At 39.5% G+C, this 25947-nt stretch overlaps 1 protein-coding gene across 5 annotated transcripts in view; it reads left to right on the top strand.

The window, feature by feature from the left end:
* kif1ab (kinesin family member 1Ab) overlaps positions 1 to 25947 on the top strand; it is a 32730-nt gene that overhangs the window by 1887 nt on the left and 4896 nt on the right. Inside the window, exons 3-48 of one of the 5 annotated variants that reach the window (XM_086077714.1) lie at positions 1836 to 1909; positions 1987 to 2166; positions 2250 to 2318; positions 2388 to 2566; positions 3251 to 3362; positions 3428 to 3505; positions 3590 to 3655; positions 3921 to 3938; positions 4030 to 4108; positions 4204 to 4282; positions 5176 to 5318; positions 5878 to 5916; positions 7918 to 8117; positions 9068 to 9147; positions 9408 to 9483; positions 9554 to 9633; positions 9701 to 9807; positions 10189 to 10272; positions 10362 to 10542; positions 10704 to 10776; positions 10863 to 10953; positions 11035 to 11183; positions 11300 to 11478; positions 12283 to 12420; positions 12506 to 12624; positions 12708 to 12793; positions 13173 to 13311; positions 13405 to 13588; positions 14000 to 14090; positions 14171 to 14289; positions 14371 to 14426; positions 15771 to 15879; positions 16634 to 16700; positions 17694 to 17778; positions 17881 to 17986; positions 18473 to 18496; positions 18608 to 18722; positions 18811 to 18944; positions 19036 to 19097; positions 19181 to 19326; positions 20730 to 20918; positions 21001 to 21072; positions 22504 to 22613; positions 23907 to 24026; positions 24182 to 24374; positions 24449 to 24567. In XM_086077714.1, coding sequence (XP_085933840.1) covers positions 1836 to 1909; positions 1987 to 2166; positions 2250 to 2318; positions 2388 to 2566; positions 3251 to 3362; positions 3428 to 3505; positions 3590 to 3655; positions 3921 to 3938; positions 4030 to 4108; positions 4204 to 4282; positions 5176 to 5318; positions 5878 to 5916; positions 7918 to 8117; positions 9068 to 9147; positions 9408 to 9483; positions 9554 to 9633; positions 9701 to 9807; positions 10189 to 10272; positions 10362 to 10542; positions 10704 to 10776; positions 10863 to 10953; positions 11035 to 11183; positions 11300 to 11478; positions 12283 to 12420; positions 12506 to 12624; positions 12708 to 12793; positions 13173 to 13311; positions 13405 to 13588; positions 14000 to 14090; positions 14171 to 14289; positions 14371 to 14426; positions 15771 to 15879; positions 16634 to 16700; positions 17694 to 17778; positions 17881 to 17986; positions 18473 to 18496; positions 18608 to 18722; positions 18811 to 18944; positions 19036 to 19097; positions 19181 to 19326; positions 20730 to 20918; positions 21001 to 21072; positions 22504 to 22613; positions 23907 to 24026; positions 24182 to 24374; positions 24449 to 24567 — 4999 coding nt within the window. The remainder of the gene's footprint in view (positions 1 to 1835; positions 1910 to 1986; positions 2167 to 2249; positions 2319 to 2387; positions 2567 to 3250; positions 3363 to 3427; positions 3506 to 3589; positions 3656 to 3920; positions 3939 to 4029; positions 4109 to 4203; positions 4283 to 5175; positions 5319 to 5877; positions 5917 to 7917; positions 8118 to 9067; positions 9148 to 9407; positions 9484 to 9553; positions 9634 to 9700; positions 9808 to 10188; positions 10273 to 10361; positions 10543 to 10703; positions 10777 to 10862; positions 10954 to 11034; positions 11184 to 11299; positions 11479 to 12282; positions 12421 to 12505; positions 12625 to 12707; positions 12794 to 13172; positions 13312 to 13404; positions 13589 to 13999; positions 14091 to 14170; positions 14290 to 14370; positions 14427 to 15770; positions 15880 to 16633; positions 16701 to 17693; positions 17779 to 17880; positions 17987 to 18472; positions 18497 to 18607; positions 18723 to 18810; positions 18945 to 19035; positions 19098 to 19180; positions 19327 to 20729; positions 20919 to 21000; positions 21073 to 22503; positions 22614 to 23906; positions 24027 to 24181; positions 24375 to 24448; positions 24568 to 25947) is intronic. The other 4 variants (XM_086077723.1, XM_086077740.1, XM_086077732.1 and 1 more) reach the window with 4 other exon arrangements.

Genomic DNA, 25947 nt, shown 5'->3' with positions numbered 1-25947 from the left:
CCCCAGCGTCAGGGACCCACAAGGCCACCTTGTTCTCATTTGGAAGCACGCTCAGTTGATACGAGAGAGGTTGTGTGTGTGTGGGGGGGGGGGGGGGGGGGGGCAGCGTTTAAGTCCTGTGTTACTGAATGACCTGGTTTCAGCCAGACATGTAAACATTTATCACTTGGGCTCATTACCCTGCGTCCTTAAGGGGTTATGTTTTCTTGTGTTTCTCAGTTTTCTTCCAAGCTTTTCCAGAAACATCATTTTTGAAATATGAACAGCGAACAACAGGAGGGAGAGTTTGTGGTTGGCACTTTATAGGGCAGGACCTCATGTAACGTAGCAAAACTGTTATTGGAGTACAGCACTATGCAGGTGAATCTTAGTCAATGACAGTGCCATAAAAAAGGTACAGTACTTTGGGAGTTCAATTCCAAAAGTGAAACTCATATTTGATATATATTCCCTACGCACGGCATGAAATATTTTATGATTTTATTTAGTATAATTTGGATGATTCTGGTTGACAGCTACAAAAACACACAATCCGCCATTTTAAGAAATGAAGATATGACCTAAAAATATTTTTTAAATACAAAATTAGGGAGGAAATGGTTGTCAGTATGTCCCCATGTTTTAAGGAGAAGTCAACCCAACAATATGTTCGATGCATCCCCACTGGTCTAAACAATGTGTTCTGATTCATATTGTGTTTGTGGAATTGAAATTAAGCAGCAAAATCCAGGTGTTTTTGTCCATCTCGGGTGGGGGGGTGGGGGTGGGCATTTTGCCACTTGCTGTCAACACAAAATGCCATCATAGTTGCTCAGGTAACAACCAATGCTCGCCTGTTTTTTGAGTTTGTTCATGTGCCGTTTGTAAATTGAGCTGTGATTCGTTGTTACTTAAGCCCTGAGCAACTGTGACGTCATTTTCAGTTGACAGCAAGTGGCAAAATGGCCGCCGCCCGAGATACTAACCAGAATGATGTGTTTAAATTTTTGTGTTGATTTCCGCTTTAATGAGTCGTAATATGTATTTAATTTTTTTAAATATATAGGTTAGCTTTTTTATAGTGATGGGCAAGTACCGATACCAGGTATCGGTATCGGGCCGATACTAGGCCTTATTTCAAGGTATCGGTTCTTGCGACGGCATCCGATCCCAATATTAGCCGCCCTCTTGTGGCCGTTTTTTTTTATCTGGAACTAGAAATGAGAGATTAGAAGAATATATAATTTACATTAATTTCATGCAGTTTTAAGAAACATTTATGGCATATATAGATCTTTCTTTAAAATTGTAATAGTTTTTTAATTAATTTTTTTGGAGGGGGGGGGGATTTATGTATGCAAAGTACTGGTAGTATCTGTTGACATCGAACATCATAACCATATTCTAATTTGTTGAGATTGTATACACAGCAGCGTGCAAGTTACATTTAAATATGATTAATAATTAAAATAACAATAAACTATATTACATTAAAATGTAATTTAAAAGAATGTAGTAAAAATATCTGCTATCTCCCAGGAAAACGGCAAGGATAATTTTTATATATATATAAAAAAAAAAAAGAATATAAAATAGAAGTACGGTACTGGTAAGTACACAAAAATTAATTTTGTTTTTGTTTTTTTAACCAAAAAACTCTTAGACATCTTGCAATAATTTAACAAGGTCCAATTTTAGAATTAGGGCCCAATAATAAGTAATACATTTGTTTTGGTTGAGTCAAATGACTAGCGCGAAATTCAAAATCAAAGTCATTTGATTGTGTGAGCGTTGCTGGACTTTTTCACGCTTATAACATCATATTATAATGCCTCCGTGTTTTTACTTGATTGCAGCAATCCTGAACCCCAAACAGCCAAAAGAAAACAAGAGCTTCAACTTTGACTATTCCTACTGGTCTCACACCACGGTCAGTGTGTGCAATAACATGCGCCAAGTTAGTAAGCAACATATTGGCAATTTCAAACCTTGCCTCTGTGCGCACAGCCCGAGGACATCAACTACGCGTCCCAGATGCAAGTGTACAAGGACATTGGCGAGGAGATGCTGCTCCACGCGTTTGAGGGCTACAACGTGTGCATATTCGCATACGGACAGACGGGAGCGGGCAAGAGCTACACCATGATGGGACGGCAGGAAACTGACCAACAGGGCATCATACCTCTGGTACTAATTTTCTCGTTTGGATATAAGATGGAAGAAGCATGACATAGATTGTATACAGGTAAATGACAGATTTTTTTTTCTAGCTCTGTGAGGACCTTTTTACCAAAATCAGTGACAGCAATAATGACAACAACTTGTCTTATTCTGTGGAGGTAAGTTTATGCAGTATGCCGCCTAGCTTTGTGGCATACTCAAATATATGACGTGGTTCCTCCGCCCAGGTGAGTTACATGGAAATCTACTGTGAGCGGGTGCGCGACTTGCTGAACCCCAAAAACAAAGGGAACCTGCGGGTCAGAGAGCACCCGCTGATGGGGCCCTACGTGGAAGATTTGTCCAAGCTGGCCGTCACCTCTTACAGCGACATCCAAGACCTGATGGACTCTGGAAACAAGGCCAGGTAACCTTAAAGCAGTTCTTCCCAAATAGTGGGGCGGGTTGTGGTGCCAGGGGACATCGTGTCACCCTGAGGATTATTTTTTTTTTTTTTGTGCAATACTGCATTAAAGTTTAATTGCAGATCCACTGCAGTAGGTGGCAGTGGCACTCATTTAAAATTTGGGGGGAATTTCAGGCAAATTGATGCACTTCAAATCTTATATTGTCGAGAAAATATTTTGCGGTTGGCTTTCCCTTTAAAACAATATTAAAATAAAGTTGTTGTTTTTTTCGTTTTTTTCGTTTTTTTCTCACAGGCTTTTCCTTAAATCTTAAAGCCTTTACATAGTCAAGGCATGCACATAATGTCCATTATATTGTAAATTGTTTTTAAGATCTTAAGAAGAAATGAGATAGTAGGTGATGTCTGGTCAGTAGTGGATTTCACTTTCCTTTCTTTTCTTTGATCCTTCCTCGGGTCTCCTGACAACCTCACGACTCTAGCTGGATTCTGAAGTATTCGGTTTAGGTGATCGGTATGGGATTTTTAATAGGTTTTAGGTGAATTAATGAGTACACACTCACACGCACGCACACATGCACATACTCACGCACATACAAAAAAAAGTAAAAGAGAGAATGAACAATACTGAGCTTTCTCCCCCCCAAAAAAAAATAATGAAATGAGATTGTCATTTGTTTCCAGAACTGTCGCTGCTACAAACATGAACGAGACCAGCAGCCGCTCCCACGCCGTCTTTAACATCATCTTCACTCAGAAAAAAATAGACTCGGAGAGTGACAACACGTCAGAAAAGGTACTGAAGCCAACCTCACTTCTTCTCAAGGTTTGGTTTTTAAAATCCCTTGCATTTGGGCATAGGTCAGCAAAATCAGCCTGGTGGACCTGGCTGGTAGCGAGCGGGCCGACTCCACCGGCGCTAAAGGAACTCGACTGAAGGTAAAGTGCTGTATTGGTGGTTCCAAAATATGACCTGTGACTTTCTCCCGGTTGTTTAACTTTGAAATATTTTGGGGGCTTTAGGAAGGAGCCAACATCAACAAATCTCTGACCACCCTGGGCAAGGTTATCTCTGCTTTAGCTGAGCAGGTAGGTTGTCAACTGTCAACCAACTAACTAACTTCGAGTGCAATCAATGTGATGAGATTTGTTGGTTCAAGCTGCCCTGCTGTATCGCAGCACAAAAAGTTTGTATTGAATTCTATTCCACTGATATGAACACTTTTTTTGCAGTACAGTCTTGAATTTTGCTCATGCTCCGTTTGTAGAACATAATCCTTGTGAATAACGGTATTACTGTATACAAAACTTATTAACAACTGTTGGTTGTTATCTCTACCCTACATTTTGACAGGACTCAGCCCCAAACAAGGTTAGTTCTACAAAACATTACCAGATACTTCCATTTTCTATATAAGTCAATGTTCAGCAACTAAATGCAAAGTGCTTGAATGTGCGTGTAGAACAAGAAGAAGAAGAAGGTGGAGAGCTTCATCCCCTATCGAGATTCAGTCCTGACGTGGTTGCTGAGGGAGAATTTGGGTACGTGCGTCCGACGACCAACATTTGAATTTAAAAAAATGTTACATTGTTTATTTTTGGGGGGCGAGAAATGATACACTTTTTTGTGTTTTTAGGTGGAAACTCTCGTACCGCCATGGTGGCTGCTCTCAGTGCTGCTGATATCAACTATGATGAAACCCTCAGTACGCTCCGGTGAGAGAATGTCTCCTTAAAACCTTTTAAAGGTCTAAATTATTATGCAGAATGTCGCTATTGGTGGAATCTTTGCACTTCTTATCAGGATTTTTTTTTTAATTTATTTCCCATACACTGGTGTATGGAAGGTGCGAATGTTTGGTGGTGGTCGGGGGGCTGTAGGCGCACACTGGCAGCCACGCTTCCGTCAGACTGCCCCAGGGCAGCTGTGGCTACTTAAGTAGCTTACCGCCACCACAAGGGGAATGTTTGAGTTCATGAATGATGCATCCATTCCCTTGTAAAGCGTCTTTGAGTGTCTAGAAAAGCGCTATATAAATCTGATGCATTATTATTATTATTATTATATATAATTACTAGGGGTGGGAATCTTTTAATGTCTCACGATTCGTTTCCAATTTTGGGGTTTGCGATTCGATTCAGAATCGATTTTCGATTAAGAACGATTTTTGCTTCAATTTATAGATGTTCAAGGAATCGTAATGATCTACTCCAGTCTGACTCGCTAATGCTAATTAGCGCGCTACTCGCGGCACTTTTATCACTCAAAAGAACGGCTCCACGCTGCAAAAAAAACAACTTTTATTGGAATAACTTGATTGTGACTTTTTCCTTCTACTCTCTAATGTGACTACAACTTAACAGTGTATCAGATCGCGTGGAACCACACTGCCTCTAAGTGGCCACATCGGGTACAACATGAACAGCACTCCCAATAAAGGCACACATAAACAAAGGGGAGACAGTATAAAATAATTTAAATAAAATCGATTCTGAATCGTACTAAATGAGAATCGCGATTCTTATGAGAATCGATTTCTTGGCACACTCCTAATAATTACCCATGTGCTCCATTTTCAACATTGCCCTCGTTTTTCCACCTTTCCCAGGTACGCCGACCGCGCCAAACAGATCCGCTGCAACGCCGTCATCAACGAGGACCCCAACAACCGTCTGGTGCGCGAGTTGAAAGAGGAGGTGGCCCGCCTCAAAGACCTGCTGTACGCTCAGGGCCTGGGCGACATCATTGAGAGTGAGTGTCGGCACGGAAACGCTGCTATTTTGAACAAACACCAATATACGGTCCACACAGAGAATATTTCAGGGTCAGACTTAAGTTGCTAAGGACTCGACTTGGTTTTCATGAGACTCGACGAAGAGTTGGACGACATGACTTGACAGGTCTTACTTGTTTACATTTCAAAATCGGCGTTTTGAAGATAGTGTGTCTTTTTGAAAGACATTTTCTTGTGTAGCACACTCAATCAAACCTGGCAACCCACCAGGGTGCTATGACGCAGAGGCCTTATGAAGCAAATATTATGGCGGGTGCGCCAAAGATGATTACTTTAGATTGAGAATGTTTTTGGATAGCTAACTAGATACGAAATGAAGAGCACTTGACGCATGACATGTTTAGCCCAAGTCATGACTTGACTCTGCGTACTGGAAATTAAGTAGGGTTGACTTTTTTTGCCACATTGACTTGAACATGCTTGAAACTTACTTATGACTTGCACATGAGACTTGTGGGGCGGGATGACAATAACACTTGGAGTCTTAAGTGTTTTCCTCTTCTTTTGTCCTGTCAGCATATCGATGCGGCGCTCCGGTCATCAGCAGTTTACAACGTGTGTATAACGCGAGCACGCCTGCGCTTTGCAACTCAAAGAACGCCATCCTCCGCGCAAGAGAGCAAAATAACGAAACCCCCAGATGGCAAATTATACAAATTGGCTTTGCAGAACGTCATCTTCCGAAGCTCATTCAATTTGTACCTGTTCGTTAGGTACACCTGCATATTCTAATGACATCCAATTCACTACTTCTGCCTTTACAAAGATAATAACGCTCATTTATAATGTCAGAGCGGGATTCATTTATCTCTTTAAATTAAGATATCGTAGAAGACTTCATTTATTTCAGTAGTTCAATTCAAAAAAGTTCAACTCATGTGCAAATTAGGGATGTTGGTTACCACTTTTTTTCAGACCGATACCAGAGATTACTGACCAAGACCGATACCAAGTCATCGATGATACTAGTACTTTTGATGTATAAAAATTATATGAAACCAATGTCAGATACTTTTAAAGACATTTTGTTTATTTCTGACTGAAAGCAGAGAAGTTACTTTTCGATTACATTTTTAAAATTGTAATTAATCGCATGACTTCACTAGTTAACTCACGATGAATCTTACATTTTATATCTGTTCTAAATGTACAATATTTTTTTCTAGGTTTTCACACTCTTGTTAACAAAAGTGGAAAAAAATGTGAAACTAATCAAAATAGTTAAAATCAAGTTAAAAGTTAAAGTCAAAAATTAATTTGAACTATTTCTATTAGTTTCACTTTTTTTCCCACTTTTGTTAACAAGAGTATGAAAACCTAGACATTTAAAAAAAAATATATTTTCTTTTATTAATTTTTTTTAAAAGAAAAGATTATTTAAAAATTTGGGAAGTCAGGCGATTAAATTAATAAAAAATTAGGGGCGTCAGGCGATTAAAATTTGTAATTGTAATTAATCGCATGACTTCAATAGTTAACTCACGAATAATCACAAATTTTATATCTGTTCTAAATGTACAATAATTTTTTTCCTAGGTTTTTATATAAAATGAAATGAAATTTAAAAAATGTTAAACTAATAGAAATAGTTCAAAAATATTTTTTGACGTCTATAGCCGTCAATGGCAGTGAATGAGTTAAGGATGAAACTTCACTTTTGAATTCAACCACTGAACTGAACTTTTCCACGATCTTCAAGTTAATTGCGACGCACCTGCATGTGAATTTCTGGGGAAATAGTCTTGGTCCCAATGTTTGCGCTCAGTATGACGCAGTGCAGTTCTCAAATCACACAGCAGTTGTTACATCATCTTTGTGAAGGCAAGATCTTGTTTTGTATCGCATTCTATTGTGCAGTTGTATTTAACGTTTGTGTCTTATAATGAAGCTGAGTTCCTGCGCATTATAGTGAAGCGTTGCTGCCAAGAATATTCCTAAGGAGTTGGTTGTTTTGCATCTTACGCGTGTGGAGAACGAGGCTTCGGAGCGTGCGCTGCCAAGGACTGAATAGCACGTACTGTAGAAACGAAAGCGACTCTTAGGAATCCTCAGGCTGCAGTGACTTGCTTCATTGCTCTTTTCTTTCTCAAGCCAAGTACAGGCGGGTGACAAATTATTGGAAACAAACGAATGAATGAAGCAGTTGATGAGCTTTAGCTCTCCATGTTTTGTCACCGTAATGAATTTTCATGTCCAGTTGCGTAGGCGGATATTTTTGAACAAGTTTAATATGAATGTTTATTTAAAACACACACAAGTTATGTTTTCCTTTAACTTGTCATTCGTTTGTATGAGAAGTTCAGTCAAAGTAGGAAGTAAAAAAAAAAATTAAAAAAAAAAAAAAAAAACTTCTGGTCATTTCTGTCCATTTGCATTGGCTTTCCACAATTCTATTTATTTGAGCTTTCTCTTCTTCTTTTCTATTCCTCCCTGTTTTCCCCCTCGTTTGCTTCCTCTTATCCGTGATTCTGCGTGTCCCGCCCCCCCCAATGTTTCTCCTCAACGATTGTCCTTTCCCATCTTCCGTCCGTCCGTTCGTCCACCTCTTTCTGACAGACCTGTGCGATTACAAGAACTTTGTGAATGATCGCCAGGCTGTCAATCAAAGGGGTGATCTCTCCACAGTGACCAATGCCATGACGGGCATGAGCCCCTCACCCTCGCTGTCGGCCATGTCCAGTCGCGCCGCCTCCATCAGCAACCTCCACGATCGCATTTTTAGCCCCGCCAGTGAGGAGGCCATCGAGAGGCTCAAGGTAGGCCGGGTCGGAGCCGAAAATGGGACCGCAGCGAAACCTTGACTAATGAGTGCCCCAAATTGGGATTTCTTCCTACTTACGAGCCATCATTTGTTGAGTGAAAAAAAGAAAGAAAAAAGGAGCAATTAAAGGGACAATGTGTAAAATTTAGTGCCATCTAGTGGTGAACTAATAGAATGCAACGTGTCAGCAGCGTCCTGTAAAACTTGCCGCGACTTATGTAATATAATTAGTGATGACTAGAACTACGATAAAACAAAAAAACTTTTTTGGGCATATTATTAAATTTAATAGTGGGTTTTAAATCATTAGTGCACCACTAGATGGCACACAATTCTACACACTGTCCCTTTAAGGTAATACTGTATATCCCAGTTATTTTCTGGAAAAGCTCGCTTATTGTGTGTGTTTTTCTTGTATTTCAATTAATTTTAATGGGGGAAATTAATTTGATACATACGAATTCAGTATATTGAGTTTTACATTTGGTCATAGAACAAATTCAACTTGTAATCTAGTCCATTTTCACCTATTTTTATCCCCCCCCCCCCCCCAACCACGGAACTAGCCCATTCACTGAAAAACTCCCAATTTGAGCATTTTGCGTGTTTTCTGTAATGTCCTAATATGCCACAAGACAACCCCAATGCCCCGACTCATAGGAAAGTAGTAATTAATGTCTAGGAAGTATATCGAAGTGATTGATACATCTTCGTTTGAGAGACTTGGTAGTGCATTGTTTTGTCAATTAAAATCATTTGTAAACCATTTATTTTTCAGGGTAAAGTTATAAATTAATTTGACATTTTATTAACCTCTTTTAAAGTCATAGTTAGTAGTATATTCATGCCATTTATGGTTTAAACAATTAGTATAGGCAATTTTTTTTAGCACAGGTTGACTCTATGACGTGATTTAGTAAATTATCTATTTGTTTTCCCCAAAAGGAAACAGAGAAAATTATTGCCGAACTCAATGAAACTTGGGAAGAGAAACTTCGGCGTACTGAGGCCATTCGCATGGAGAGGTTGGTCCAGTTCTTCTGTTTGTGCTGGATTTACACTGCTTGGCACAATTCCGACTTTTGCCACTCAAGTGGCGCAGTTGGGATATGCGTCATGGCAGCGTAAAGAGAAAAAAAAGACATCGAATTGAATATCTTTTATCTGATATCTGACATGCTTGAAATAGTTAAGTCATGTCATTTTGCACTCAATGTTAGCATGTGAAAGGTTATTGTGTATATTGTCGTGTAGTACCCGCCATCCAACAAGTATGTTTGTGCAGAGAGGCCCTACTGGCTGAAATGGGTGTTGCCATGAGAGAAGATGGAGGCACTGTTGGTGTTTTCTCCCCCAAAAAGGTAACGATTCTAATTATATACTTACTAAGTCCAAATCTGAATGTATCTTTTTTTTTTTTTTACGCCTTAGACGCCGCATCTGGTCAACCTAAACGAGGACCCGCTGATGTCCGAATGTTTACTGTACTACATTAAAGACGGCATCACAAAGTAAGACTATTTGAATATTAAGATTATGTACGTTTGGCTTTAATTGACATATCTTTACCCTCGTTAGGGTTGGCCGCGATGATGCCAAGGCGCGCCAGGACATCGTACTCAGCGGGCATTTTATCCGAGATGAACACTGCACCTTCAGCAGCACCACAGGCCCGCAGGGAGAAGGTGGATGGATTTATTCAAATACTAAAATCTCAATATAGAGACGAAGGTTGGATTAACACCGCAGGTTCAAAGGAAAATTATATACCAGTATAACGCGTCCACAAAATACTATTTTTTGCCATGACATAGGTACGAGCCACATACTGTATTAGCATTAGCATTAGCATTAGCATTAGCACTTGCATCCATAATGTGGCTACAATTTTTATTTAATTTTTTTAAATCCCATCTCATCTTTGGGGCTCTATAAATATCCAATACCAATCTGATTTGTATCTTCATTTGGAAAATGTTTTTTTTTCTATTTACTGCAGCATAAAAAACAAAAAACAATCATCACCCATACAGTCTAGACTTCATGTAATGTATTTCATTCGAAAGGATGTGTGGTTCTGGAGCCGTGTGAGGACGCAGAGACGTACGTTAATGGGAAGCGGGTCACATCGCCCACTGTGCTGCGCTCAGGTATCACTGCAAAAAAAATAAAATAAAAAATAATCGAATTGATGAAAAATGATCTGGAAAATTTGACTTGGCAAACGTGTCCAATTTAGGCAACCGCATCATCATGGGCAAGAGTCACGTGTTCCGCTTCAACGACCCCGAGCAGGCGCGACTGGAGCGCGAGAGGACGCCGTGCGCCGAGACGCCGGTGGAGCCTGTCGACTGGGCCTTCGCTCAGAGGGAGCTGCTGGAGAAGCAAGGCATCGACATGAAGCAGGAGATGGAGCAGAGGTGCGAGATGACGCGTTGCGCTCTTTGCTTATTCATTTGATTTGAAGAGAAAAACCCGGAACGGTATTACATCATTCGGCACAGTTAAGAAGTCTAGTCAAGGACAACAAGGACCTCCGCCAAGGCCATGTGGAATTTAAAAATGGAAAATCTCTTTTCAGGCTTCAGGAGCTTGAGGATCAATATCGTAAAGAAAGAGAAGAAGCCAGTATCTTGCTTGAGCAACAGAGGCTGGTAAAGACAAGTTTTGTAAACATTTCATCACAACACGATTTTCTGCCTTTTTCTTGTTATGTGCACCTTTTTTTTTCTCTTTCTAGGACTATGAGAGTAAGCTGGAGGCTCTCCAGAAGCAGGTGGACTCGCGCTACCTGGAGTCGCCCGAAGAAGAAGAGGAACCAGAGGAAGAAGGTGAAATTAGCAGTAAAACAGTAAACCATTCAAAGCTTTCCTTTTTAACTTGAAATGTGTAACTTTCGGTTCCGTCTCCAGTGCCGTGGACCACGCGTGAGACAGAGCTGGCTCTGTGGGCTTTCCGCAAGTGGCGCTTCTACCAGTTCACCTCGCTCCGGGATCTGCTTTGGGGCAATGCCATCTTCCTCAAGGAAGCCAACGCGATAAGTGTGGAGCTGAAGAAGAAGGTGGGAGAAACAAAAAAGGATTTAAAGACTATGAGCAACAAACAGAAACAGATGACGCAACATATGCGTAAAAAATATTACGCAATCAATTGAAACTAAGGTAGCAACGTGTTTAGGTCCAGTTCCAGTTCGTCCTTCTGACGGACACGCTGTACTCCCCACTGCCTCCCGACCTGCTGCCTCCCAGCGAGACCAAGGAGAGGGAGAGACGACCGTTCCCGCGGACCATCGTGGCCGTTGAAGTGCAGGACCAGAAGAACGGAGCCACACATTACTGGACTCTGGAGAAGCTCAGGTATTACAACAGAGTTCGCTTCCTATGGCTGCGACGCCTGCAATTGTACGAAAATTGGAACATATTTGTAAAGTCATAGTTAGAGTAAATATTGTACTGTTAAATTACAGTGGTACCTTGCTACTTTGCGGTTCACTTTATCGCAAATTTTTATTCGGGTCCATAACATAATAAGTCACACAAAAAAAAAAAGATAATGAAAATGAAACCGGAAGTACGTTTAGCAATAATACTTTTCCTTTAAACATAAATAAAAAATTTAATTATCCATCCAAACAATTAGTAAACCTCTTTTTTAATGTCAAATAAATATTTTATACCTTATTATTTACTCTTTGTATTTTAATTAATTAATAAATTTTATTTATTTATGTATGTATTTATTTTTATCTTATTTATTTGATTATTATTTATTATTATTTATGTACCCCCTCATACCACCCCAAAATTATTATTATTATTAATATTATTATTATTTTATTTTTATTTTTTTATGTTGGGGGGGTGTTAAATTGGGGGTTGAAATGTTAAAGTCCTCTACTTTGTGGAAATTCACAGCAAGTAGTGAGGGAACACTATAAATGTTAAAAACAAGCAATAATAATTTTCCTTTAAACATAAATCAAATTGTTAATTAACCATCCAAACAATGAGTAAACCTTTTTTTTATGTCAACATTTTTTATTTATTTTTTACCTTATTATAAACTATTTTTATTTTATTTTATTTATTTATTTATGTATGTATTTATTTATTTATTTATTTATTATTACATTTATTAACTTTAACTCCTTGCCCTTGTAGGCAGAGATTGGACCTGATGAGAGAAATGTACGATCGCGCCGCAGAGCTCCCGAGCAGCGCCGTGGAGGACTGTGATCATGCCCTGACCGGCGGAGACCCCTTCTACGACCGTTTCCCGTGGTTCCGTCTGGTTGGCAGGTGAGTGAGTGGCTGTTCTCCATTCATGGCCGCCGTAAAGAATCACCAATCAAATCATCAATCAAATTTCCCCGGCTCTCCTCAGGGCATTTGTGTACCTGAGCAACCTGCTGTATCCGGTTCCACTGGTTCATCGGGTGGCCATCGTGAGCGAGAAGGGCGAAGTGAAGGGCTTCCTCAGAGTGGCTGTGCAGGCCATTTCAGGTCGGAATTTAATAGAGTTTATTGAAAAGGCGCATTTAGTACATTTAGTAACCCTAACCTTAAGTGTTGTCTTGTGTCTGTAGCGGATGAAGAAGCTCCAGATTACGGTTCTGGTGTGAGACAGTCAGGCACGGCCAAGATCTCCTTCGAAGATAAACAGTTTGAAAAGGTGACCTCTTTTGGTGATTTCTGTCAAAGACGTGACATAAGTGATGTAGCGTGAATATCAGAGTTGGGCATCGTCATTGACTGGAATTGATGGAAGTGCCCACCTTTTGGCGTGTGCTTCAGCACTTTCAGCGAATACTTGATATTTCTGTCGATTGCGGTGAGTACACACGGTCCTTCTCAATCCGTGTATTTTTGTGCCTACCAAAAGGTGGGCACTTCCATCAACCATCAATTCCAGTCAATGACGATGCCCACATCTGGTGAATATACATATAGAAATATAACCGTTCTCAGCTCTGCACTTACAAACTCCAACCAATTTTGAATTTATTATGTTCATGCTTTTTAATTTGTCTATGGCTGTTTCACTCCTCTAGTTCCAGACCGAGTCATGTTCACCGGTGGGCCTTTCCCACTCCAACACCTCCCAGGAGGAGCTCCGCATTGTGGAAGGAGAAGGTCAAAATGCGGAGGTGGGAATCTCTGCAGACGAAGTCAACAACAACACGTGTGAAGGTGAGGGGAAGCGCTTAGCTTCATATGACATCTGAGAGGTAACACACACCCCAATGTGTTTTTTTTTTTTTTTTTAACTGTTGTTCCACGTAGCTACCCTGGAGCTTCCACCAAGCCCCGTGAAGAGCTCGGGACTGGGTCTGGACCTTCCTTTGGAGCTGTCGCCAGAGAAGGCTTTGTCCCACCTTACGATAGGAAGCACCTTCACCTTCAGAGTCACCGTCTTGCAGGCCTCCAGCATCTCGGCCGAGTACGCCGACATCTTCTGCCAGTTCAAGTGAGTGGATTGCACGTCATAAAATATGATCTGATCCTCATCTAAATCTACACTCTAAAAACAGTTGGGCCAAAAATAACCCCAAAATGGACCGATCCTCTACTTGGGTCAATTTGAGCCAACTTTGAGTCTTTTAGTCTTTTAGTATAAAACAACTCATAAAAATTGATTAGATCCGTTACTTGGGTCAAAAAATGTGGGTAATTTTCTATAAAACCCAGAAAATTGGGTCAAATTGACCCATAAAGTGGATCGGTCCATTTTTGATCCATAATTGGGTTACTTTTGACTCAACTGTTTTTAGAGTGTAGAGTCAAGAGTCCAGTCAATGTGAAGAGATTGGAGGACTCTCCTGTCCTATAAAAACTCACACACCAATTTTGAATGAGTGAACCTCACTTTGTTTTCTAGCTTTATCCACCGCCATGATGAAGCGTTTTCTACCGAGCCTTTGAAAAACACGGGCAGGGGGCCACCGCTTGGATTTTACCATGTGCAAAATGTAAGAAGTCAACAGGCTCACTCCTGCTCGTTGATAAAGAAACAACCTGATACAGACAAGTTATGATTTTCTTCCCTTAGATCTCAGTGGAGGTGACCAAGTCATTTGTGGAGTACATCAAGACCCAGCCCATCGTCTTTGAAGTATTTGGTCACTATCAAAAGCAGCCTTTCCCGCACCTTTGCAAGGATCTAATCAGGTCAGGATTGAATAGATCAAACAATCGATATTTTCAAAATGCATGAAAGTTTTCCACATTAATGATTTCTGTGCCTTTCAGTCCATTGAGACCTTCCAGAAGGCAGTTTCCCAGAGTGATGCCTTTGTCCAAACCAGGTGAGCGGCACCTAATTCTGTAACGTCTTTTGAGGCAAAGAGCACACGTGTCAGTAAGTCACATGCCTCGAATGTGTCTGACCTGGACAATCGCGAGCAAATTACAGTCGGTGACTCGCACCTGCACATCTGGCGATTGATCCTGGCACGCATAGCAACTGAAAAATTGCTTTTCATACAAAGCCATTCAATCCTCATACAGAGACGCAATTCATCTTGTTTCCAAGGTTTCCCCACGACCCTGAACTCCTTAAGTGGTCCAGAAATGATGTATGGCTGTCCAAGTTGTGTAAAGTGTTAATAATTCATCAGATTAGTGGAAGGATGCTGTAGTTACCACATACATATGCTAAGTATCCTGATAGTGGAGGTTTTTGACCTGAACTAGCAGATAATCAACGTACCGTGTATGAAATGTGTAAAAAAAACAAAAAAAAACATGAACATTATCAGCTCTGTGAAACCAGAAAGTACTTGTCTTTGCATCATAAATCACTCAAGAAGGTTCACTGTATCATATCTCTGTTGATGCAGAGGTGGTACTAATGCTTACATTCTATACTTAAGTAGAAGTACAGAAAATGAGAATCTAATAAAAGCAAAAGTCTTAATGTAACTATTTAATTTAACATTACAGTACTATATACATTATTTACAAATCTCCAAACATATGTGTTAACGCCTAGCACTCTCCCCCCCAGCTAATGCTAACTCATGCTAACTAAACACTAACCCATGCTAATTCTGCGTTCGTAATTCTCACCAAAATATGTGTTGCTTTACCACTAAACCAACTGTTTTGTTGCATTTGTTTCGATAAAACCAATGCTAAACGGTGACCAAATGTTGTGTGTCGTGACTACTGACTAATCAATCACTGCTTGTCTCAGATTAGACTGAGATTTTTTGAAGGACAGAAGCTGTTGATTTTCCAGCCTGGCAAAAGACACATGAATCATTCTTGGAGCCAACAGCATCTAACAATGAATTCTCTTAAATAAGGCCAGACGCAGAATATGTTGCTTCATCATCTCTGAGTCACCTTCCGCCATGATTCTGCACTTCTCCGCTTTATAAGACTCTTAAGATCTCAATCAGTACAGATACCTGATACACAACTCAAGTACAGGAACAAAGTATTGTAGGTACTCTGTAAAAACAAAAGATAGATAGATAGATCTTTTCCTATATTTTTTAATATACCTTTAATTTTCAAAAAGAGACTGTGATCTTTCTGTTATTTTTCTGGTGTCCCAGCTGCCGGAAAATTACTTTTATTTTTTTATTATTTTTATTTTTACAGTGTAGGATATGTCTCCATATCGCATGTCTTATCTGTTCCAGTGCCGGCCACCAAGCTCAGCACTCTTACCCGCTCTGCTGCCGGACCTTGTCACTCCAAATATGACCTCATGGTCTTCTTTGAGATCTGTGAGCTGGAAGCCAGTGGAGAGTGAGTTTGATAACTATGTAATATGAGTTCTTATTTGTGTTATGTGCTATTTGATACCAGAATTTCCTTTAGGATCATTTAAATCTAATCTCCCTAACAATGGACAGATGGGCCAGGTCATTTACGTATGTTTTTTTATTTTTATTGTATATTTCATTTATTTATTTAATAAAAAATTTTTTTACTATTTAATTTTATTTTTACTAATATTTCTTATTTTCTGATTCATGACAGATCATTTACTCAATTATATAATTAGCAAAATAAATAAAAAGGAATGATTTGCTAATGGAAATGCTTCGGTGGGCCGGATTAACTCATTCACCGCCATTGACGGCTATAGACGTCAAAAATTCATTTGAACTATTTCTATTAGTTTAAAAATTTTTAGTATCAAAACCTAGAAGAAAAATATTGTACAATTAGAACAGATATCAAATTTGTGATTAATCGTGAGTTAACTATTGAAGTCATGCGATTAATTACAATTAAAAATTTTAATCGCCTGACGCCCCTAATTTTTAGTAATCTTTTCTTTAAAAAAAATTAAAGAAAACATTATTTGAAAAAAATGTCTAGGTTTTCATACTCTTGTTAACAAAAGTGGGAAAAAAAAGTTAAACTAATAGAAATAGTTCAAATGAATTTTTGACGTTTATAGCCGTCAATGGCAGTGAATGAGTTAACAAATGGAGCAGGCTTACTGTACACATGCTGCAATGTGTGAATTTGTTGATTGTCTTCCTGTTTATAGTTACATCCCAGCTGTTGTTGACCACCGAAGTGGGATGCCCTGTCATGGCACGTACCTTCTACATCAGGTCTGAACACATCAATATTATAGTTAGAGAAAGGAAAAACTATAAAAAAATAAATAAATAGATTTCAGTAGTAAAAGAAAGCTATCTGTGACTTCAGAGTGCTCTCAAGCCAAATGTTTCACCTGCTGTCTTGAATGTCTTCTCTTCAGTATCGATTATCATTAGTGAAATCCAAACAGATAACGCTATAATTCCTACCAGAGGCTAAAACAGTAATTTACGACTTGGGGTGCCAAATAAAGCGTTTCTGGCCCGAAGTACTGTATGAAGACCCGTTTACTGTGTGTTTAGCCAGGTTTTCTCTTCAAAGTCTAACGAAACCTGCCACTCTTGAATACAAATGAGCTGCTGTTCAAAAACCAGAATGAGCATGTTTACAAAAAACTGGATATGGAAGAAATAGACCACACTTTGTTCATTTCACGTTCAACCAAAATAGGAACAAGTTCATCCACTTTCATTTATGAACCCATTCAGTTACAACAAATGTTCATTCAAAGTACTTTAATCACAGCACCACTGCCATTATTATTAGTCCAATGTAAATCTGCTATCATAAGGCTGATATGCAATGGGAAATGCTCTTGACAAGCTAACAGAAATTAGCATTGGTGTAGCGGCCATTTAAACCATCAGTCAACTGTTACTTAACACAAATCGAACATAAGACAGTACGAGCAGGCATATATAATTTCTGCTTTGTGGACGATATTAAATCAAATATAATAATGTATTTGCTACTTCTTCTTGACTTAATCAACTCTACCTGCGTCACACTGCTGCCACCTTCAGGCTAAGGTGTACAAACCAGAGGGGGCACCGCTGCACTTGTATTTGTGTGTGTAATATGTGACAACCCGATTAAAAATAGAGTTCAAAAATAGATTTGATGGAAAAATCTTGTATTCCTGCATTCAAATCTATTGAGGATTTGGCTAATGTGGAGTATGTGTTTCAGCATTATCAAGTTATTGCTTCTTCCTGATCCTGCAGGGTATCCAGAGGAGAATCACAGTAACCATTGCACATGAAAACGGGAACGACATTGAATGGAAAGAGGTGAAGGAGCTGGTGATTGGTGAGTACCCAAAAGAATGTGATCTCAGTGATTTTACGTGATTGCCCCCCCCCCCCCCAAGCACCAATTCAAGCATATTTGGTATTTTTATGTGAAAACCAGGTCGTATCAGAAACACCCCGGAGGCTGACGAGACCATCATAGACCCCAACATCCTCTCCCTGAATATCCTGTCTTCTGGATATTTCTGGCCAAAACATGATGACAAGTATGCATTTAATTACAGATCAACCGATTTTGCATACCAGAAAGAAGCATTCACAGTTCTTCACTATTTGCACATTTTGCTATGTTACAGGCTCATTCTAAAATTGCATAAATTAAGTTTGCCTTAAACTTCTACATACAACACCCCACAATAACAATATTTTAACAAAAATGATGTATATACATTTTTTTACACAATTACAACCTCAAGTCGTTTTGAATTTGATGCCAGAAGTTTGGCACACATACCTTTGGTCATGTTTGTCCCTTCATCTTTGCATCGCCTGTCAAGCTACATCATAACAGAAAAAAAAAAGTGTAAAAAGTGAAACCCTATGAATACTTGCAGCATACAGCTAACATGATATCTATCTGGCTCTATTTTTTGTTTATTTACTTCAAATCAACAAGGCTATGATTTGTTTTGCATGAATCTAATTTCCCTCTTTAACATTTCATTTCCTATTTCTTTCTTCCTCACTGGCAGCGTCTCCTTGGGAGTTGATCATAGGTATTTCTTGATCAATCTGGCTGCTTACTTACCATCACTTCCAAGTGGCCGACTCATTTCCTCTTCCAAAAACATCAACACGAAATCCTAACGTTGATTTTCTGATAACAGGACCTTCTACCGGTTCGAGGCAGCGTGGGACAGCTCCATGCACAACTCCCTGCTCCTCAATAGAGTGACACCCTACAGAGAGAAAATCTACATCACCCTCTCGGCCTATCTGGAGGTATCCTTTCCTTCGCCCAGCACCCTAACGAGGACAAATACTGTCGAAAATTGATATATTTGAATTGCGTTGTGTTTCTTTGGACCAGATGGAGAACTGCACTCAACCGACCGTTATCACTAAAGATTTCTGCATGGTGTTCTACTCCCGCGACACAAAACTTCCCGCGTCTCGTTCCATCCGAAATCTCTTCAGTACCGGCTGCCTCAGGCCTTCAGAGAGGTTGACAATTATCACGACTGTCTGACTTGCTGTACTTATTTTAAATGGAATTTGGTGTTAAATGACATATATATAACCCCCTCGCTCACAGTAACCGTGTCACTGGAGTCTACGAGGTGACTCTTTGCTACTTGGCTGACAACGGGAGTCCAGGTCAGAGTTTGTGCGAATCAATCACAAATAATATATCATTGTATTTTTTATGTTTATTTGAAAGCTTTTATTTTCTTCTTCAGGCATGCAGCGGCGTCGCAGGCGAGTGCTGGACACCTCGGTGGCGTACGTCCGAGGGGAGGAGAACCTGGCTGGGTGGAGGCCTCGCAGTGACAGCCTCATTTTGGACCACCAGTGGGAGCTGGAGAAGCTCAGCTTACTGCAGGAGGTGAGTTAAGTCATTTATGTGCCATTGACGGCTTTCGACAATAAAAATCCATTTGAACTGGGCTGGCAGTGAATGAGTTAAGAGGGGTATACACGTACCGGCAATTGTGCCATTCGTTTGTAGTCTGTACTTGGAGGGGTTCTGCAGAAGTCTTGAATAACACGACATAAAGATATAGATATTTATATTGATATACAGTGGAACCTCGAGTTACAAATGACCCGTTTTACAAACTTTTCAAGTTACAAACTACATTTTTGGTTGAAAATATGCCTCTAGTTACGTACATGTTTCGTGCTGTGCGTCTTGCGCTCCCCATCATTGGTTCTGTGCATAATTCATTGCAATAGTTGCTGCAGATGATTTTTTTTACTCTTAATTAGAGGCTATTTAAAGGCTTCAAATGCCCCAAAACAATTAATGTTAAATTAATTAAATTAATGTCATTAGCATGTCAAAAAAGACAAATGTCCAATTTTTTGTCCAAAAAAAAGAAAAAGAAAACATAGAAAATAGACAGACAAAAGGAAAACGTGAATAAGAATAAGAAGTTTTGGATGGAGACTCTTTTTTCAGTGGTGGAGCTGTTATCCTTCTCCCTTCCTCTAATGAAGTTAAACTACAATAAGCACTTGTTTGTTTAGTGCGTGATTTTTTTTCATAGTGATGAAGTATATTATTTTTATGTTGTACTGTATTTATTTCCAACCACGAACCAATTAAAATTTGAAAATAATCTATATTCTATATATACTATATATACTCAATCTATCTATCTATCTATCTATCTATCTATCTATCTATCTATCTATCTATCTATCTATCTATCTATCTATCTATCTATCTATCTATCTATCTATCTATCTATCTATCTATCTATCTATCTATCTATCTATCTATCTATCTATCTATCTATCTATCTATATATTTAAGGGCTGGAACAGATTGATTGAATTTCCATTCATTTCAATGGGAAAAGTTACCTTGATTTAAGAACTCACAAAGGAGGTAATGGAACCAATTAAGTTTGTAGTCCCCTGCGGGGTGAAAAAAGAAAATCATTATACACAATGACAGTGGTTAAATTGGCAACACCGAGTAGCGCAAGCTTTGCTCTTTGTCATGGTAACAGAAGCCACATTCAGACAGAGAATCCAGCCTTGTGGAACGCCTAATGTTGTTGACTCACTTCATCATTGTGGATCATCTGATTATCGCAACAAAAGCCACTTTGTTAAATGTTATTTTTAAGATTACTGCTAATTAAATGATATGGACCCGTAAAATCTTCATCCATCCTGCCAAAATGATGTAACATGATAACTTGCAACATGATGGACAATACAAAAAAAACAAAGGATAAGCCACAACATCTTGATACGCATCTACCGCATTGTCCTAAGGTGGAGAAGACCCGGCATTACCTGCTTCTGAGGGAGAAGCTGGAGGCCACCCTGCTGGCCGGCCAGGATGCTCTCTACAAGGGTGGCGACATCAGCGACTTTGCCAAGAGTCCGGTCCTTAGCCAGAGTCCTGCAGACAGCCCGGCACTGGACAGCCCCAACCAGAGGCAGAGGGAGCTGGCTGCCAAGGTGAAACCTCCGGAACTCATCTCATCCGTCTTCTTATTGGACACTTCGCAATATATATATTTTTGTTTCTGTTCCGTTCCAGTGTCTGCGTCTGCTGATGCACACCTTTAACAGGGACTACAGCCAGGTGAGCAGCAGTGCCAGTGAGAGCAAGGTGAGCCCCTGCCCAAACCCTTTAATCCGGCCTGTAATTCCCTCGGAAAACTTGAGTGACCAAGCCCTGCTCTCCATTAGATGCGCTTATTAGTCATTCATCACATATCCTTATCTGTCTATTCTTTTTTTTAATGATCATCTTAATATGTTTCCCTCTCTTTGTCACAGTGCTCTATTAGTCGATCCTGTACTGCATAATACAATATGACATTTTAGTTTATTCAAAGGTCTTTCACAAATTCTCATCTTTATTGGGATGTAAATATGATTTTCAGTCTTTCTTCTTTTTTGATAGACCAACTGTGACAAATAGTGTTAAGAGTTGCATCCTAACGCATCCAAAAATAACTTGAAGGAGACATATTATGGAAAATTGACTTTTTGTTGTCACACTTATACTGAAAATGTGCTTCTCAATTTAGCCAAAACTTGACATCACAATATGGCTCATTTACATGATAACAGCCCCCATGTGAGTTTCTCTGCCCATGATTAGCCAGCTATGCAAGGGGAACATTTCGAGCCACTTTCAAGTGACCGCACACTATCATGCAACACCCACATCCCCCCTGCAATCAAGTCAATGTCAAAATGTAAGCAAAGCAGCATTGACTTTCATTGAATTCGCAGGTTAGCATTAGCTAACAGTGTTAGCGTCTGAAAAGTGGCGCTTGGAATGGTGCCTTGAGATATGAGTGACCCAACTTAACAAGTTTATTGAGAGACGAGCCGTTGAAAATGACATATTGTGTATTTTAAAACAACCGCAAAATTTTGCTTTAGCTCAGTCCGTTTTAGCTCAAAGCTACCGAACAGTGCAGAACTGCACGTGTTGATAGACAATATAGAAATGCTTACAGGCATACGTTATTTATCTTCTGCAATGAATGACTAGTTTTACTGGCTCTATGTATTGTATATCCAAATATACTGCCCCCAGGTGGCCAAGGTGCACATACCAACAGGAGTAGTACAATGGTCATTGAATTTAACGACCCCAAAAAAAAGTTAAATTCTTTACATTATATTTCATAATGTCAGTAAAAGCATGTGAGAAATTTTACTACACCATCTAAGTGTTTGATATTGTGGGGAAAATGCATAATATGTCTCCTTTAAAGTCTGTTAGTCCAAAAATATGTTGTTTATTAGCATACACTAGTGATAATATTAACCTGTCCTCCAAAATAACCCATCAATTTAATGACTCCTTGAAAAAAATCCCTAGTGACGTGTTTGGCTTCCTACTAACTTTCCATGTAAGTCCTGCATGGCCATCTTAACACCACCCAAGGGGCTCTTTTAGACAAGCGAGACCGAGTCCGATGCTACAAATGGACCAATTCTCGAATGCTGGCGCGTGTTTGCGTATGTGCCGCGTCGTCCCGTGTGTGCGTTTCTCTCCATGCGTGTCCGTGTGTCTCCGAAGCTCTCTGAGATATCGGCGTCGCTGATGAGGGAGGCGTCCGTGTCCACGCTGAGCACGCTCACACCGTCCTCCACCTGCCCTTCGCTCATCGAGGGACACTACGACATCAGGTGTGCGACTCTTATCAGGACATGACTTACATCTACATATCATAAGGTTGTTGGTTTTTTTTTTGCAATAGTCTCAACATTCTGATTGATATTACATTTGTGGAATATGCGTTATGAAGCAAAATCCAGCCGTTTTTATCCATCTCAGGGGGCGGCCATTTTGCCACTTGCTGTCGACTGAAAATGACATCACAGTTAAGGGCTTAGGCAACAACCAATCACAGCTCACCTTTTTTCTGAAGCTGAGCTCTGATTGGTTCTTACCTGAGCCCTGACCAACTGTGATATCATTTTCACTCGACAGCAAGTGGCAAAATGGCCGCCTTCTGATATTGATAAAAAATTGCTGGATTTTGCTCATTAACTCATATGCCACTAACACAATATTAACCAAAATACCCATATTTAGACTAGTGTGGCTGCAGAGAACATATTATTGTCAATATTTGTTTTGTTTTGTGGTTGACGTCAGGAAGGGGACGCTGTGTTAAATTGCACATTTACATGGGAATTTGTGGAGATTCCAAAAACTTTGTGTAAAATACTATTTAGACACTTTATATTAATTTTTTTACATTTATGCAGATTTATTTACGGCATTTTTAACAAAATGTCAAAACAAATTTTGCTTAACTCATTCACTGCCATTGACGGCTATAGATGTAAAATAATCATTTGAACTATTTCTATTAGTTTTTCTTTTGTTAACAAGAGTATGAAAACATAAAAAAAAAAATTGTACATTTAGAACAGATATAAAATGTGTGATTAATCGTGAGTTAACTATTGAAGTCATGCACATTAATTACAATTTTAAAAATTTTTTGTTTGACGTCCCTAATTTCTAATAATCTTTTCTTTTCTTTTTTTAATTAGGGGCATCAGGTGATAATTTTTTTTTAAATTGTCATTAATCACATGACAACTAGTTAACTCAAGATTAATCACAAATTTTATATCTGTTCTAAATGTACAATAAAAGCATTCTAGGTTTTCATACTCTTCTTAACAAAAATGTAAAAAAATGTGAAATTAATAGAACTAGTTCAAATGAATTTTTGACGTCTATAGCCGTCAATGGCAGTGAATGAGTTAATTTGAATGCGGCTAACAGTGAAGTACACCCCCGCCTATCCGCTGTTTGGCATTCGCAAATTTGCTGATTTGTTGGGGAAACTTAAAACCTCTTGTCCTCCCTTTTTTAATGGTCAGTCAAAAGCAATAACAGTATTGCTTTGGCGCCATCTGGTGGCATCTTGGTGTCAAGGACAAATCTTGTCATTTTTCTCGTAGACACACTGAGCCCGGTTCCGGAGCGTCCACCCCCGATCTGGACCCGTTCAGCCCTGTGGACCGAAAGAAAACTCTCAAAGGTTGCAGCTTTGTTCCAGACATACAGGAGATACGAGTCAGGTCGGGATCATTGCGATCACACACTTGTTCGTGCTTCAATTAAACATTATGTATATACGTATATTAGAGTCTTAGTAATTGAATGGAACAAATATTGAAATTAGTGTTCTGAATACATTTCTGTCCTCCCACGTGACCCATTATGTTATGTACAGTCCAATCGTGTCCAAGAAGGGCTACCTCCACTTCCTGGAGCCCCACGCCAGCGGCTGGGTGAAACGCTACGTGGTGGTGCGCCGGCCCTACGTTTACCTGTATCGCAGCGAGAGGGACAGCGTGGAGCGAGCCGTCATCAACCTATCGTCGGCCAAAGTGGAATACAGTGAAGACAAGCAGACTTTGCTGCGGGTACGAGGCAAAAGTGATTCTCGGTGAGGTGAGCGTCATCGAGTGACCCGGGTTCTTTTTCCGCCTGCCTGCAGACTCCAAACACGTTTGCCGTGTGCACCGAGCATCGCGGGATACTGCTTCAAGCCAACAATGACAAAGAGATGCACGACTGGCTTTATGCCTTCAATCCTCTGCTGGCGGGTACCATCAGGTGAGTCTCGGAAGTTGCCATCAATAGAATGGAATTTGATGACGTAGGCAAAAAAAAGGCGTGGCGGTTCTTTGTCGAGCAGTGAAACTGGTGTCGGGGTTCCTTTTTTTTTCTAACTTTACAGCGGGTCCAACTGAGTGTGAAATAGTTGCTTCTAACCAAAATGGTCGGCTTCCTGCTCCATTTCAAGTCTGGGCCCTTGAGACCTTTTTTGTGCATTCTGCCATCCACCCAAATTCATGTTGGGGGCTATTTTCCCCCCCAAAGTTTAGGAGGTGTAAATGAGTGTAACATAATGGATTCAAACCAAAATGGTACCTGTTCAATTTCAAACAAGGGTCCTTGAGATTTTTTGTGTGCATCCTGTTATGATGGATATGCCCAGCAAATTTCACGTAGATCAGACAAACGAGTGATAGGGGCTGTTTTTTTTCTTCTTCTAACTTTTCAGGGGAATATGACAAAGTAGAAATGGCTGCTTAAAACTAAAATGGCTGATGATTTGTTACATTTTTGGCATGGGTCCTTGAGACTTTTTTGTGCATCGTGCTAGGGTAGAAATGTCTAAATTTATTCCTGACTGATTTTTTTCAAGAATTAACCCTTATAGTGAAATGATCATCAAACTTGCACCACTCCCATGAAATACTTTCGGCCCAAAAATTGGGCTATTTCGTGTCAACCATCTGTTTAAGACAGGGGTGTGCAACCTGCGGCTCTGGAGCCACATGTGGCTCTTTAGTCCCTCTCCTGTGGCTCCGTGTGGGTCGCAAAAAAAAAAAAATTATGTGTTTTTTTAACATATTTATTTGTATTTTTTAGATATAATATTATTTTAATGAATTAATGATTAAATATAAAATTAATAATTCAATATTCAAAAGATGTCAGAGTCCAAATTTTGAAGTTGTTAGAAAAAGAGAGAAAAGGTAGATGAAAAAGTACCTAAAAATGTCCCAAAAAATTACCATAAAATGTCCAAAAGAAAAAGCTGAAAATTGCCATAAAATGTCCATGAAATTGCCCAAAAATGTCAGAGAATTGAATAAATAAGGCTGAAAAGAAAACATTAAAAAAGTAACCATAAAATGTCCAAAAACAAGAGAAGAAATCCCCCAAATTACCATAAAATGTCCCAAAAATTGGCAAAAATTTCAGAAAATTGATGGCAAAAAAAAGCAGGCATAATAGCCATAAAATTCCCAAAAGAGTAAGATAAGGGGCAGAAAATTACCGTAATATGTCCATAAAATTGCCAAAACTATCAGACATTTGACAGACAGGCAGAACAATGTATGAAAAATGAATGAAGTATAAACAATAACCAATAAAATTCCCAAAACAGAAAATGAAAGGTAGAAGAAAATGAAAGCCAAAGCA

This window comes from Leptonotus elevatus, chromosome 1, assembly GCF_054856555.1.
Source record: "Leptonotus elevatus isolate MCC_2025b chromosome 1, RoL_Lele_1.0, whole genome shotgun sequence".
In the NCBI taxonomy this organism is placed as follows: Eukaryota; Metazoa; Chordata; class Actinopteri; order Syngnathiformes; family Syngnathidae; genus Leptonotus; species Leptonotus elevatus.
This window is presented reverse-complemented; position numbering and strand designations above follow the sequence as displayed.